The sequence below is a fragment of the Pipra filicauda genome, unplaced genomic scaffold (assembly GCF_003945595.2).
Source record: "Pipra filicauda isolate LSUMZ 115617 unplaced genomic scaffold, ASM394559v2 scaffold420_size638996_pilon, whole genome shotgun sequence".
In the NCBI taxonomy this organism is placed as follows: Eukaryota; Metazoa; Chordata; class Aves; order Passeriformes; family Pipridae; genus Pipra; species Pipra filicauda.
Genome location: NW_024104555.1, coordinates 382,501 through 396,288, shown reverse-complemented (window position 1 = coordinate 396,288; position 13,788 = coordinate 382,501). Strand labels below are relative to the sequence as shown.

The 13,788-nt window shown below is 51.8% G+C and overlaps 1 protein-coding gene across 1 annotated transcript; it reads right to left on the bottom strand.

Moving 5' to 3' along the window:
- Nucleotides 1–9,397: 9,397 nt before the first annotated feature.
- Nucleotides 9,398–12,989, bottom strand: MNX1 (motor neuron and pancreas homeobox 1). Its single transcript, XM_027715503.2, has 3 exons — nucleotides 12,307–12,989; nucleotides 10,142–10,302; nucleotides 9,398–10,052 (listed from the first exon to the last, which is right to left on the bottom strand). The coding sequence occupies exons 1-3, from the start codon at nucleotides 12,917–12,919 to the stop codon at nucleotides 9,717–9,719; spliced, it is 1,110 nt and encodes a 369-aa protein (XP_027571304.1). The 5' UTR covers nucleotides 12,920–12,989; the 3' UTR covers nucleotides 9,398–9,716.
- Nucleotides 12,990–13,788: the final 799 nt, after the last annotated feature.

The window sequence follows — 13,788 nt, the reverse complement described above, 5'->3', positions numbered from 1 at the left end:
GTAAAAACATAGGGTTTTTTTAAAAAATGACTTTTCAAGGAGAGCAGATGAAATACACTGCCAGCCATAGTCATGGTGCAGGAACAGTTTTTATGGGTGATTCTGCATAAGTCCTGCCCTCCTGCTGTGCTTTGGTGAGGGAATAACTGTCCAACAAAAATTTGACAATTCCAAGATAAATGTGAATTCCTAAGTCCTGGATCTTGCCATATTTAACAATTTTTTCCATGGTCCTACTGGCCAAACTGCCACAGCTTTCCAAAGGTGGAAGGCCTGGCAGAGTCTGCTGTTGATGTACATATGTGTCTGCAAGCTGTCGCTTCTGTCATCAATGCATCCTAGGGACATAAAGGATATAAAGCACGTGTGAAAAGGAAAGCTGAGATTATTTTATATTCACAAATATTTTATGGGTATTGTACATGTATACGTGTGTGCCTAAATGTATTTTTTATATATATAAAATATATAGATTTTTATATATATATATATTTTTAACCCTGGAGAAAAAACTTGTCCCAGCGGAGCTGGCCCGGCTGGAGTGTCTCCTCCTTACAGCAGGGCTGTCAGTGCTATAACGTCTCTCTGGAACAGCAGCAAGACTGAAAATGCTGGCAGGCAGCTTCCTGCAGGACTGCACACTCAGCACTGCCTGCCAGCAGAGGCTGCTGGGGAAGTTACACCCAGCTGGGACACATTTTGCTTTGTCTGCCACGGAATAAGTGCTCAATAACACACATACCCAAAACTGAGATTTATTCCTGTTGAGTATTGGTGTGTCAGCCAACACCAAACCTCTGTGAGAAACGTTCCCTGACGGTTCCAGGGACAGAGATGCCACTTAAAATGTCCAAAATTCTTCCATACAGGAGGTTTAGGGGAGTTGCTACTTAACGAGAGGAAAACAGCTTTGGGCTGGTAAAAATACACTGTGCTGGAAAACCAAAGCTACGGTTGCAGCAGTAATCCTTACTCCTGACAAGCCAGTGGAAAACACGGCGTCATTTTCTTTAGATGCATTTAACTAAAAGCTGGATGTTTGATTTTTGAACTATGTAGCAGCACATTTGAATTCCCCCTTGAAACAGCACGATCCACTCATTACAGCAGTTTGGATTTTTGTTTTCTTTTAAGCTGGACAGCGATGTTTTAAACTTTCTCTGCTTTCTGTATCAAAACTAACGGGGCAGCGAAGTCTGGTTTTTAGCTTTGGCCGGAGTGTTACGCTGATAAATCATAGGCAAGTCCTTCTGGCAGGGTTTTAACACTGCACCTGAATGGGCCAAGTATTTGCAGGGCTTTTCCAACTTGACGTTTTTCCATTGTCCTGCGCCCCGGGGATGACGGGTTGATGTCAGTCGTGCTCGGGAGGCGCAGACGCGGCGGGTCTGCCCTGCCTGGCGCTGGGGAAGGTGTGCAACCCAATACTGTGCTCAGAGCACATCTGGGATCGTTTGATTCCCATTGTTCTGCGGGTGAACCCTGGACGTGAGAAGTTACAGCCCGCGAGCAGCGCGGTGCCAATTGTGCGCGACAGTGATTTCAGCTTAATAAATATGCAAGTGGTAACTCCAATACTCAAATTTTTGTTGCACTGAGTGTAATTGCAGCTTAGTGCCTGGCTATGTGTGTGTGAGAGTCAGTATGTGATTTTTTTTTTTCCTGCAGTAGGTGAAGCAATTTTGTTTTCAGGAGACAATTTGATCCATAGGGTCGATTTTAAAAGGCTGAGTGCATGTTTTAATGAAGACTTTTGGGGTTGGACTGATTTCAGGAATTGTAGGTAGAGATATGACTCTTTTACCATATGCCACTTTTGGTGATTTCATCTCCTGGAGGAACTTTCCTTCACCCTCCAGTAAAGCTTAGTTTACCAGGAGGCCTGCAGGGATGGACATCACAGCTGCCCATATAAAACAGCTGTGCTATCCCCAAATTCTGGTATGACCTGCAGCCTTGCTTTAAAACTAATTACAGTAAGCCTTTGGCTAATTTAGATTCATGCACAATTCCAAATCGGATACCACGTGGTTTCCCTAATAACACTGTAAGGAAATGAATGAGCATTTATCAAGGATAAGCTTGGGGAGAGCCAGCTGGCACCAAAAATTCCTTAAAACTTGTGTCCTAGGACAAAGAAATTCACACACCAAAACCAGCCCCACCTCATGTGAATGGAGTGGAATTCACTTCAAAGTGATTTGGAAATGCCTAACCAATGCTACTAGAATGAGAGGTACTGAGTAAAATTAAATAGAGACCGTTTTTTAATAGTTCCTTCAAAGTCTTTTGTCAGTTACAGTGAGATGGTTGTTTCATTTTCATAAGTGAGAGATTTCCAACTGTGACACATTTTCCATTAGAATCTCCATTATGGACCTTTTACCATTCAGACAGTAAGAGTACCCTCAAATCTCTCTTGGGTGCACAGGCCAACACAGCTCTGGTGTGAAATAGCAGGGAATATTGTTGGAGGCAGTGAAGCCACTGGGGAGCAGCTGTTGGTTACAGCCAGGGGATGGAACAATATGTTTTTCTAGTATAGAGACAATAAGTTATGTTTGGTGTCACCTTGGGGAAAAATAAGTCACCTCGATTGCATCTCCTTGGCCTGCACCTTATCCACAAAAGCATCTTTCCTCCTCAGCCAAAGCCTAAGACTCTGAATGGAATTTCTTTTTCCTTATTCTGTAGTTCAATTCACCCTTAAAATATTGGCTAGATGGTGTTTACTTTCCAAATTTCCCTACCTAAGTGGTTTAAACCTAAGTCTGTAGGTCTCTTGAAGACTTTTATTACACCAGGGATTATGCAGGTACTGTGTGGTAGGGATGAGGAAGCACTGCAGAAAGATAGGGATGGTATTTGAGAGTCATAAATGGTTCCTGTGATGATAAAAGCTGTTGAGGGAGGGTCCAGGGAACTCTTCACCAGCGCTTCAGAGCTTGAGCAGCAGGCATTAAGTCATCTTAAAAGCTGCTGTGGGTTTTGAATCAGTTCAGGTTTCCCACCTTTGGTCTGAAATCAATGTGAGAATCAGATCCGGAGAGACACTGGACCCATCCATGCTTCTGGGCTGCCCTGTTCCTGTGAAACCTCACACCAGGTTTGTGAGTTTAGGGAGCCTTCACACTGCTAAGGACTGGGGAAGCAGATCTTTATTCCTGGCCAAGTTTTTGACACTCTCACAGAAGCTGAGTAACAGTTTCCCTGAAATGAGCTCCTCCAGGGAAGAGCCAGGGCTACACAGGGCTGACGTGGAGTTGTCAGAGGCACAGGATCAACAGGTTTTGCAGAAGAGCACATTTAAGCCTTTTCAACATTAGCCCATTTTCCTCTGATATTAAAATTGACCCTTAAATCAAACCTATATATGTATTTATCATTCCTGAAGATGAAGATTTGGAGGAATAAAGGAGTGGGGGCTTCAGGTATCTTGCCATCCTTAGCTGACGAAAGGGATTTCTTCCTCCCATCCCCAAAGCAAAGGGCACCCATGAGGTTCTGAGTTACTACAGGAGTGGTGTCCCCTCAGGGCAGCTTCAAAGACAACACAACAGATCTTCTTCATGGTGCAAGCTGCCAGGAGCTCCTGCTCCCTGAGAATGATCCAACTTTAGACTCCTTGGGTTGGCCTTCCCGTTCTCAATGTGACTCTGTCCGTGGTCCCTGGGGGTGAACAGATCACACGCTCGTGTCCTCACTGTCCTACAGCCAGGGAGCCAACAGGCAGTTCCACTCATTTACCTGGGAGATCTGCAGCAGAGGCCTGAGTGAACTCACTCCTCACCTGCCCACAGTGGCACAGGTGGGGTATCTTTCCTCTACTAAAACCTCCATCATGGGCTTTCTGTGACCTGAAACCTGTGTTACACTGAACAGCATCTGGTCATGGGCCGAAGAGTGCAAATATGGATAAAATTTATAAGTTTTATTACAACAAATCACACAGCTGTTATTCCATCTCCTCCATGGTCATTTATACTGGCCATGATCCATTCATCAGGTCTGCAAAAAAGGTGAGAAGACCACCTGTTTCATGAGGCGGAGGCTGAAGGTGAAATAACTTGCACACATTGTCTAAACAAGTGACCTGCAGAACAGAGCTGAGTGCTGTGATGCTCTGAGCAGGAGTGTAGAGGCAGCCTCATATCACCCAAATCTGCTTCTCCCAGCACCCTCAGCTCACCCTCACAAGACCATGTGAAATGTTCATAAACGGCTTAAAAATCTATGGTCAATCAGGCCCTTCGGAAAAGATGGGGGCTAAGGGCGTGGGTGGAATAAAGGGAGTCAAGAGATCCCTGAAGGAGGATGAGAGCCACAGCAGGAGCTGGGAGGGGAGAAGGAGACAGCACAGACACAGGGAACCACTGGCTGATGCTGCTGAAGTGTCATCTTAATTATCCCTGGCAAAAGAACAGTGATTAACATCGATGACTGTGGACAACCTTTGTGTAATTACTCATTAACATTTCTAAAATTGCACCTAGCTGCTACAGCAATACATGCTTTATAGATTCATCATGTTGAAGTCCAGAAAGAATCATTAGATCGTCTACGCAGACCCCTGTGCTTTGCCAGCTGCTATTACACTGCAGAAATTAGCGCTGGAGGCGGCTTGTGCTTGGCTTCCACGTACTTTCCAGAAAGGGCATCCAGGGATAGCAAGCAATGGACACTCTGCCCCATGCCTTGAGATGTTGTTCTAAATTCAGATTGCTCCCCTGCTCCAGCCTCACGTTAAAATCCATGCTGGTTGCCTTTTTTTTTTAATCATTATTTATGGAAATGGTACCCACAGCCAAGCAGAGCTGGATGGGAAAAGGAATTCTTTGTCCCCATCTCCTCTGAGCGGGAAGAGAGGAGGCAGCTGAATTAGAGGCTTCTGCATTGCCTATCTGTGCTCCTTCCTCAGACATGGGTACCACCTGCCCAAAGCTACCATTGGCCAAGAACATTAACAGAAGTCCTGTGAATAATAATTTAAAATAATGGATTAATTAGAGGAAATTGTGATCTGCCTGCAAATGTCCTTTCTGCAAGCATTAAAATGGAGCTAATCCTTGCAGCTACACAATTCATTGCAAACCACTGGCTCTGCTGGGTTTTACTAGAGGAAAAGGGCATTTTTATTCTCATTTACTCATTTTAGAAACCAGTCCCAGTTAAACTAACTCAGGAAAACCTGTTTCTTTTCCTAGAGAAACATGAAAACCAAATTTTTATAGTATCTTGTGATCAGAGAAAGACCACTCTGACCTACATGTTGTAGGTGATCCCATTTCCATTGCAGGTGCTTCCATTTTGACCCAGGACTTCAGCTAAATTAAAATATTTCAGTCCTCAGAGTAGGGAGAAAAACACAGTAAATACCTTCTGGGTCCACTACCCTTGCAGAAGACTGTTTGGAGGAGATATTACACAACCCTCAAGGCAAGAAAAATGATGCAAAAGTCCCAGAAATCACAAAACCACCTCTTCTAATGTAGGGCAACCCCAATTCACCATTGATGTTATTCTGGTTGCATGAGTATTAGTGAAAAATGAAAGATCTGTATCACAGTTGTTAATTCCCAGAGTAATGTGCAGGTGGTATTTAACTCTGGCCAAACCTGAACCACCATTCTGGGGACAGAAAGACTGTAATTTGGGCACTACACAACACCTGAGGGAGAGTAAGGTCCCCTGGGAGCTTAATCCCTTTCACTATTTGTCCTGTGTTGCTGTTCGTGGAATTGAAACAGCTGACCAAGAAGCACCCTGCACATCACAGGAGCAATGCGTGGCTCAGGAATTAAAAAGAATGAAGCATGGCGTGGTTATCCCAGCACCCGCAGCACACAAGGGGAAAGCTGGAAAAGAAAGGGAATCTACACCAAGATTCACCATCCTGGGGCATCTCTGGTGAAACCAAGCCTTAGTGTAGCTCCCCAGCAAAGGAATCAGAGCTGTAACAGAAATCAGAGCCAGGAAGGATCCACAGGAGTGATGCAGCACACTCAGGGAGCAGCAGGGATGCAGAATGCAGCCCTCCCACCACGGCCCTGCTGTGTCCAGCCCCTCAAGCATAAAGGGAAGGGGTGTAAGAGGAGGATGAAGAAGTGTGGGATGGGGTCTTACTGAGAAATAGAGAAATAGAACATTAATCCCTTAGTTTTGGATGAGCATAACAGTTTAGGCTTCAGAAATAATCAATAATCTTTTTGCTAGTGGAGTATTTCATTCCCAGCAGTTTCACAGAGAGTTTGAGGGAGATTATATATTTATGGTTTCCCATTTGAAAGACTTTTAGCAGGTTTACCTGGAACATATGGATCCTATTTTGGTTCTTTTGTTTTAGCACTTAATGCTTATGAAATTGCCAGTTAATGACATCCATGCCCAAACCATGTTGCTTTTTAAAGTAAAATGCCTACCAAAGGTCCATGTTCATACTTACCACTTCTCAAGTACAGCAATGAAAGTTTTAAGAGGCTTGTTACCTACTGTGTCTGGGGGAGGGAACCGGCAGAATAATGAAATTACAAACAGGGGTTTAGATTAAAGCCTTGCTGGCCCTGCCTGCTCCGGGGCTCGAGGCACTGCAACCCCACCAGCACCAACAGGGCACCCCAGGCCTGGGTGTGGGAGACCCTGGGCATGGGTGCAGGGAGGCCCCATATTTTTTTCAGGGAACTTGGGCGGGGGGGGAGGTAAACTGGAATTACGAGGCCCCTGGGGCAGGGTGAGGAATACCGGGGTCGGGAGCAGAGGGATGAGGCTGGATGGGAGGGCACCCCGGAGCTGGGTGAGAGGGGGACTCCGAGCGATGCTCAGCCAGAGAGAGCATCCCTTCCGTCTCCAGCCTCTGGCTGACCTGGGGCGCGAGTGACAACGGGCCCTTTTGCTGCTGACAGGCTGGGCAAACCCCGGGGCACCTCCGGCACAGACCCCTCCGGCCCAGGGCGCTCGAGGGGCGGGCGCGGAGCTTCCCCGGGCCGGGCGGGGCGCGGCGCAGAGCGTGTCGCGTGTCGCGCATGTTACCGGCTCCGCTAATCACCCTGAGCCTTTGATTGCCCTGCACGTGGGGACGAGCCTCCGCACTTCAAAAGAGCGTGGGAAATCCTGATTAAAAGGCTTTTCTCCCCCGTTGGGATCGACACCTTCTTTGAAGCCAGTCCAAGCGACAATGCAAACGCAGGCACCGCCAAAGGACTGTATCTATATTTTAAGTGACTTTAATTTCTCTTTCCCCCTCTTGCTCTCTTCCCCCCTCCTTTTCTTTCAGTTTTGGAAACACCTGGTAAGTTGTAAAATGATTTACGAAGTGAAAGTGTTAAATGAGGCCACCAGCTGTAAGACTGACAGAGCTTTATGAGTTTTATTAGGTGCCCTATTATGGAAAATAAACTTTAATCCGTCCATAAAAACAGAATCTGAAAAACATATTTGCCCTTGTAGTCTGGAACACTGAAGGTATTCTTGTGAGACGCTGGGCTTTAAAGAGATTAATTTTATTGAGACAGACACAATACACCGGTAGGACTTTGATACCGAGTCCGTGAATAGCTGCCTGTACCCGCAAGGCTGGTTTTCATGGGGCTGGGACACGTTTGGACACACACCTCTTGGGCATACAGAAAACTTCTGTTCCGATGGGGCACATCTGCCAGTTTAATTAGTGGGTATTTAACTGGAAACTAATGACTGAGGGAAGATCTTTTTCCGGGGAGGTGATCCCAGATACCTCTTGAAAATTATTAATTATAATTAAAATAATTATTGTTGTTATTGTTATTTTTGTTATTATTATTATTATTATGCACGCTATGCATTATAATTCATTTATTGATAATTTTTTAAGATAACGATGTGTCCTCCAGACTGATACGGTTTAGACATTTCAAGGTGTGAGCAAGAGGTAAATCCTGATGACAGTAACTCGGACGTGTCACCGGGATTAGGGTGGAGGAGCCACCGCGGCCCGGCGCGGGTACTGCGCGCTCCTGCAAGGCTGTTCACCCGCGAAGATGCAGCCGCAGCAAGCGGCGTGAAAACCACAGAGATATTTATGCCTTTATACTTCTATCGCCCTAAAGTCTTCACAGCCTGTGGCCGAAAGAAAATCGTTTACAAATTTAAATCAGAGACTCCGAGGTGATTGTTTCCGTCCAAGGGCGTACGTATCGATCAAGCCCAAATCAAATTTATCCCGATCAAGTATTTTGACACATGGGATCCATCCGGTTTTATGATTTATCGTGATTTTTGGCGTGTCGCCCCCGGGCGCTGTGCGTGCAGGGCCGGGGAGCTGGTAACTAACCGCGTTAATGCCTGAATGGCACCTCCAGCCGCCCCACCTGAAGCTTTTCCTTCCTGAATCTCATCCCATAATCTCATGCATCCACTAGCCTGTGTTTCGCGGGCCGGATTTTTATAGAAGCCGTTTAGAGGGGCCACGCTGTTTCCATTTGAAAGGTTAACATGCGTTTGTAGGAAATACCTTTTATTATTATTATTATTAATTGTAAAAACACATGAGAGTGAGAACGCTCCATGTTTCAGAGCTCCTCGTTCTCAGCCTCCGAGGCTCTGCGGTGACCCACGAGGCGGTGACACCCGGGATGAGGGGGCCGGGTCCCTCCGCTCCCCTGCGCGGCCCTAGGCGGGAGCAGAGCGGAGCCGCCCCGTAATTCATTCGCGGGGATGAATTGCCAGACGTGGCCCCGAGCTGGCGGGGATGAGCCAGTGATTATATTTAAATTCGCTATAATTGATTTGGGGAAGAGCTGCGGTGACAGGGATTAATTGATCCGCAAATTTATTGGTGAGATAAATCCCCGCAGTTATCGAAAACCCCGCTCTCCGCCGCCGAGGACGGTGGGGGGTCCCGTCCTCGGTACCGGGGAGGGCACGGGGGCCCCGAGCCCCCTCCCACCCGCCGGAGGCCCGCGGTTTTTTGGAAGTCGAGCAGCCCCTGGAAGACAGCGCTGCTCCCGCGAGGGGGGAGATTGGTCCCGCCGCTCTCCCGGATTCCCGAAAGCATCGCGCGACGGTGCCCGCCTGGGATACGCATCTCCCGTGTGCTGCTCTCAGGAAAACCCCAAGCCGCTGTCAGGCATCACACGACAGCTGAGACACTGGATTGAATTCGGGTTAGAAAGGGGTTCCCCGCTCCTTCCCGAGCGCTTCGGCACCTCCCAGAACACCAGGATTCCCTGGCTCGAGAGGGCCGAGCATCTCCCCCCCCTCACACAGCGCTCATACACCGCTAGTACAAAACGCCATTTATTTTCCACCCCATCGCAAGGGTGGGAGGGCCTAGGGAATAATTTAGCATGCATAAGTAGAGGTAATTTTTTTTTTTATAAATACCATATACAAAAATAAAGACAGTATTGAGATTTCCAGCAGTTTTAACGTTCATGACATAAACAGTTTTCCCGATATATAGTAAGAACAAAACACTTCCAATACTTAGCGAAAGGAACGAGCTTCCAGGGGGCAGGGATGGGGGGTGGGGAGCTCAAGTTTTGTCTGTTTTTCAGTCAATAATAACACTGTATTCACCGTAAATCCTCTTCCCCGCCCGGCATGCGGAGGATCCTCTTCTCCATCCCTCTCCAAGCAGGGAGAAATCGGAACAAGGGAGAGAGCGGGGCCGGTGCCAACCACGAGCGGCAGGACTCCCCTACGGAAGGACGGCTGGAGGGAGCGGGGCGTGCGGGGGGGGCTCACTGGGACTGCGACGGGGCCCCGTGCCGGCCCCGGGGCTGCGTGTCCTCCTCGTCCGCCTCGGAGCAGTCGGAGGAGTGGTACGGGCAGCACCTCCCGGCCGCCGCCGCCACCTCCTCTTCCTCCTCCTCCTCTTCCTCGTCCTCAGGTTCGCTGTCGGGCAGTTCCCGCATCCTCCTCCCGCCGCTCTTCTCGGGGGCGGGGAGCAGCAGGTCCTCATCCCCCTTGTCCTCCCCTCCGCCCCCCTTCTGCTTCTCGGCCTCCTGCGCCGCCTGCTCCTTCGCCTTCTTGCTGCGCTTCCACTTCATGCGTCGGTTCTGGAACCAGATCTTCACCTGCGGGAGACGGGACACACACACACATCACCTCATCCGCCACCCCCGAGGGCAGCGTCCCCCACCCGCCCCTCGCCGCGGGAACTCACCTGTGTCTCGGTCAGCATGAGCGACGTGGCCACCTCGAAGCGCTTGGGCCGCGAGAGATACTTGTTGAGCTTGAACTGGTGCTCCAGCTCCAGCAGCTGCTGGCTGGTGAAGGCCGTGCGAGGCCGGCGGCACTTCCCCAGCAGGTTGGACTGCGCCTGGGCTGGGAAAGGACAGGGGAGAGCGCGGAGGTGAGCGCGGAGCCGCCCTGCCGTGCCCGCGCATCCCCCGGGAGGGCCGTGGGAAGTGGGGGAGGCAGGAAAGACTCTTGTGTGTGTGTGTGTCTGAAGCAAGGAGGGACAGCTATCCACCGGAGCATGGACCGAGGCAGGGATTTCTTCCAGCCTCCAAGTCCCCCGGCTCCGAGGTTTTCCAGCTTTCATAGTGTCAGGGGATTCCCCACAGGGACCAAAAAAAAAAAAAAAAAAAAAAAATTAAATTAAATCTTTTAAATAAAGCAAAATATGTCTCTTGATTTCCCAAGAGCCTAACAAACGCGAGACAATAAACCGAAGCCAGGGATCGCGGCGAAGGGGCACTGGGCTCTCCAGGGAGCGGCAATTTGCTCCATTTAATGTTTTAGTTAAACCTGCCGCAATCCCAGCCCGCCCATATCCGTTTAATTAGCGGGATTGCAGGCAGGCACCCCTCTGGCGGGCCGGGACCCGGACCGAGCCAGGGGCCTGCTCCACACCGCCCTGGAAGTGCCGGTCACCGCCCGCCCCTCGGGGCGTAAATCAGCAGCGAGGGGTGGAAAACTATCTTTGAAAGGGAGGGGGGGGAAAAGGCGTAGTTCCCACGTTCAAAAATAATAAGCAAAATTAAGGATTTATAAAAGATGAGAAAAAAAAAATCCAGCGGCGAGCAAACGGGGACTGAGCCCCTTCGTGGGGTTCGGACACCCCCGGGGCAGCGCTGCGACCCATGTCTGGAAGTATTTTTGCTACTCTGGTTTATTTGGTTTAGAAAAATCAGAAATCTGGGAAGGGGTGGCTCCCGCTCCCCGGCCGCGGTTGGTGGCAGCTCGCTAAAGCGGCAGAAAGAAAAGGACAGTGTCCGCTCCCGGCCGCAGCGCCCGGGAGATTTTCTCACCGCCGTGCGATTTTCGAGGCTCCATTCCCGTTTCGCTCGGTTATTTATTCCCCTCTGCCCCTTGTTTGAGAGGCAGGGCTCTGACAGCTCTCCTAATTATTTTTTCTTCCTGAATGTTCCAGTCTAAACAACCCCAATTCGAGCGAAAACAAAGGACTTTTTTGTCTGAGAATGTGTGTGCGGAGTAGGAGAAGGGGGAGAAAAAAAAAATCGCAATTCTTTTCCTGGCATGATTTTCGTAAAACTACACCTCCGGTATTGTTAAACCGGCCATTCCCACCGAGAGCTCACACCTCCGAAAATGATCTTTGCTTAAACCAGATGCATGCAAGGTCCCCATCGCCGCGAGGCCTAGAGCTCAGCTCCGCGCTTTGCTGGGACTCCGGGATCGCCTGGCTCCATTCAGCGCTCTCAGCCTTCCTTGGGCCCAACCCTACACCCTTCCGATTATATTTGTCCATTCGCTATCCCCAGGGAACGCAGAACCCCACATTTTTGGCCGACCCCAGATCCTCCCTACACCCCTCTACCCAGACGACCCGACATCATTATTAAAAGCCCGTTTCCTATAAAGGATAAATAAAATTAAGAACGCTGGGTGAGCGATGTGACCTGCCACCCCGCTTTTTGGGGGGGCACTACATTGAAATTGGGATTTTGGGGGACACCATGGGGATTCCTGCCCCTGCCCTGAACACAACACCCCCACCTCCCCTCCCCAGCGGCTTTTACCCTCCGGAACGGGCGTTTTGCAAAGACAGGGAGAGATTTGCCACCTTCCCGTTTAACCTGCCGTGAGAGGCTGGGCTGCCCGGGGCTCCTCAAGGGCCGGGAACAGAGAGGTGACCGCACGTCCCCGTTTCCCACTGTGGACCGCTATTTCTTTCCTTTTTTTTTTAATAAAAAATTTTCAAAAAATAAGAATATCGCCTCAGGTTTAACTCTGCAATTTATTTAGGCGGGGGCAGGAGGAGGTTTCTCCCTTCTCGGAAGGAGGCAGCTGCCGATAGGCCCCCGCAGCGGGACAGGGGAGGGAAGGGACGCGGCTGCCCTGCGGAGGGAGGCGAATACTCACAGTTGAAGTCGGGCATCTTGGGCAGGATCATGCCGGCTGTGGAGGCCCGGAGCCACTGGTCCAGCTGGAAGGTGCCGGCGCTGAGCTTGATGGGGTCGGCGGCGGGGTGCGAGGGGTGCGCTCCCTGCACCTGCGAGTAGGGGTAGGAGAGCGCCGGGTGCTGCCCGCCCAGCGCCGAGTACCCGTACACGGGGTGCCCGTACAGGGCCGCCTGCGCCGGCATTCCCGGCCCGCCGGGCGCCGCGGGGTGCAGTCCCAGGGCCATGCCGGCCGCCGAGGCGTGGTGGTGCGGGTGGGCTCCCGCGCCCGCCCCGGGCAGGAACCCGGGCTTGGGGACCAGCGCGCAGTGCGCGGCCAGGAGCCGCGGCGGGGACGGGCTGTCGGTGCGCAGGCAGTCGGCGGGGCCGCCGGCGGGATGCTCGGAGGAGGACGAAGAGGACGACGAGGAAGACGAGGAAGACGAGGACGGCGGGCTGCCGCTCCCGCTGCTGCTGCTCCCGCTGCCTCCCAGCGAGGTGACCAGGGCCAGCGGCGCGCTCTGCCCCGCCGCCGCCGCCTTGGGGGGGTCGACAGCCAGCAGCGCGTCGATGCGGAAATTTTTGGATTTTTCCATGAGGAGCGCCGGCGGGAGGGAAGGAGGGAGGCGGCCGTGGGCGGGCGGGACCACTGGGCTGCCCCGGGCCGGCCGCGTCTCCCGGCGGCGGGGGCGGCACTGCGGCCGCGCTCCGCGGGGCGCGCCCCTTCAAGGCCCGCAGGCGGCTCCCATTGGCCCCGCACCGCCGCGGCCTCGCCCCTCACTGGCCCCGCCGCCCACCCGTCACGGCGGAGCGCCCGCCCCCTCCCGCACACACCCCCGGGGGACTCCGGGATGGGGATACTGGGAGAGGGGATGGTCCCGACAAACGGGCTGCTCTCCGCGGGGAGAGCTCTCCCCGCCGCGGGACTGTGTGTCCGGTGACAGTTTTCCACCGTTCCCGCACGCACGGCAAATATTTGCCGTAAACGCGCCACCGGCCGCTTTTTTAACGAGTCGGAAAGAATAAACACCTGCGGGTCAGGGAGTCACCCCGCCACCAAATCCCGGGTCTGTCAACAGCGTTATTACACCTGCTTATCTCGAGCAAACAGCCCCGGACAGAAAAGGGAAAAAGCGGGGCGAGGGGTCGCTCCCTTACCCAGGGTCCCGTTTTCCTCAGGGGGGCCGTGGGACCCTCGCACCGGCGGTGTGAGCGAAAGGTCAGGCTGCAGCATGAAGGGCTGTCAAGGTAAACAGGCTCTCCCTTCAAAAAGCCATTGCCAGTCCCGCGGAGAAGGCGCTCGGCAGCGGGAAATGCCCGTGTCGCGGCTCCGCCGCCGTGAGCCCCCCCGGAAGGGGCCGCTCCGCACTCGGGGGGCGGTGGGACTGTGTCCCAGGGGCTGCCGGGGCCACTCAACAAGGGTGCGCTGCCCCCCCAGGCCCATGCGCCTGGGCTGGGAAAAGTA

What these genes read in the sequence shown, in the direction of transcription:
- MNX1 (XM_027715503.2), bottom strand. Translation starts at nt 12,919, where the DNA reads ATGGAAAAATCCAAAAATTTCCGCATCGACGCGCTGCTGGCTGTCGAC. An exon ending in CAAGATGCCCGACTTCAACT is followed by an intron (nt 10,303 to 12,306) that starts GTGAGTATTCGC and finishes GTCCTTTCCCAG; the next exon opens with CCCAGGCGCAGTCCAACCTG. An exon ending in TCATGCTGACCGAGACACAG is followed by an intron (nt 10,053 to 10,141) that starts GTGAGTTCCCGC and finishes CGTCTCCCGCAG; the next exon opens with GTGAAGATCTGGTTCCAGAA.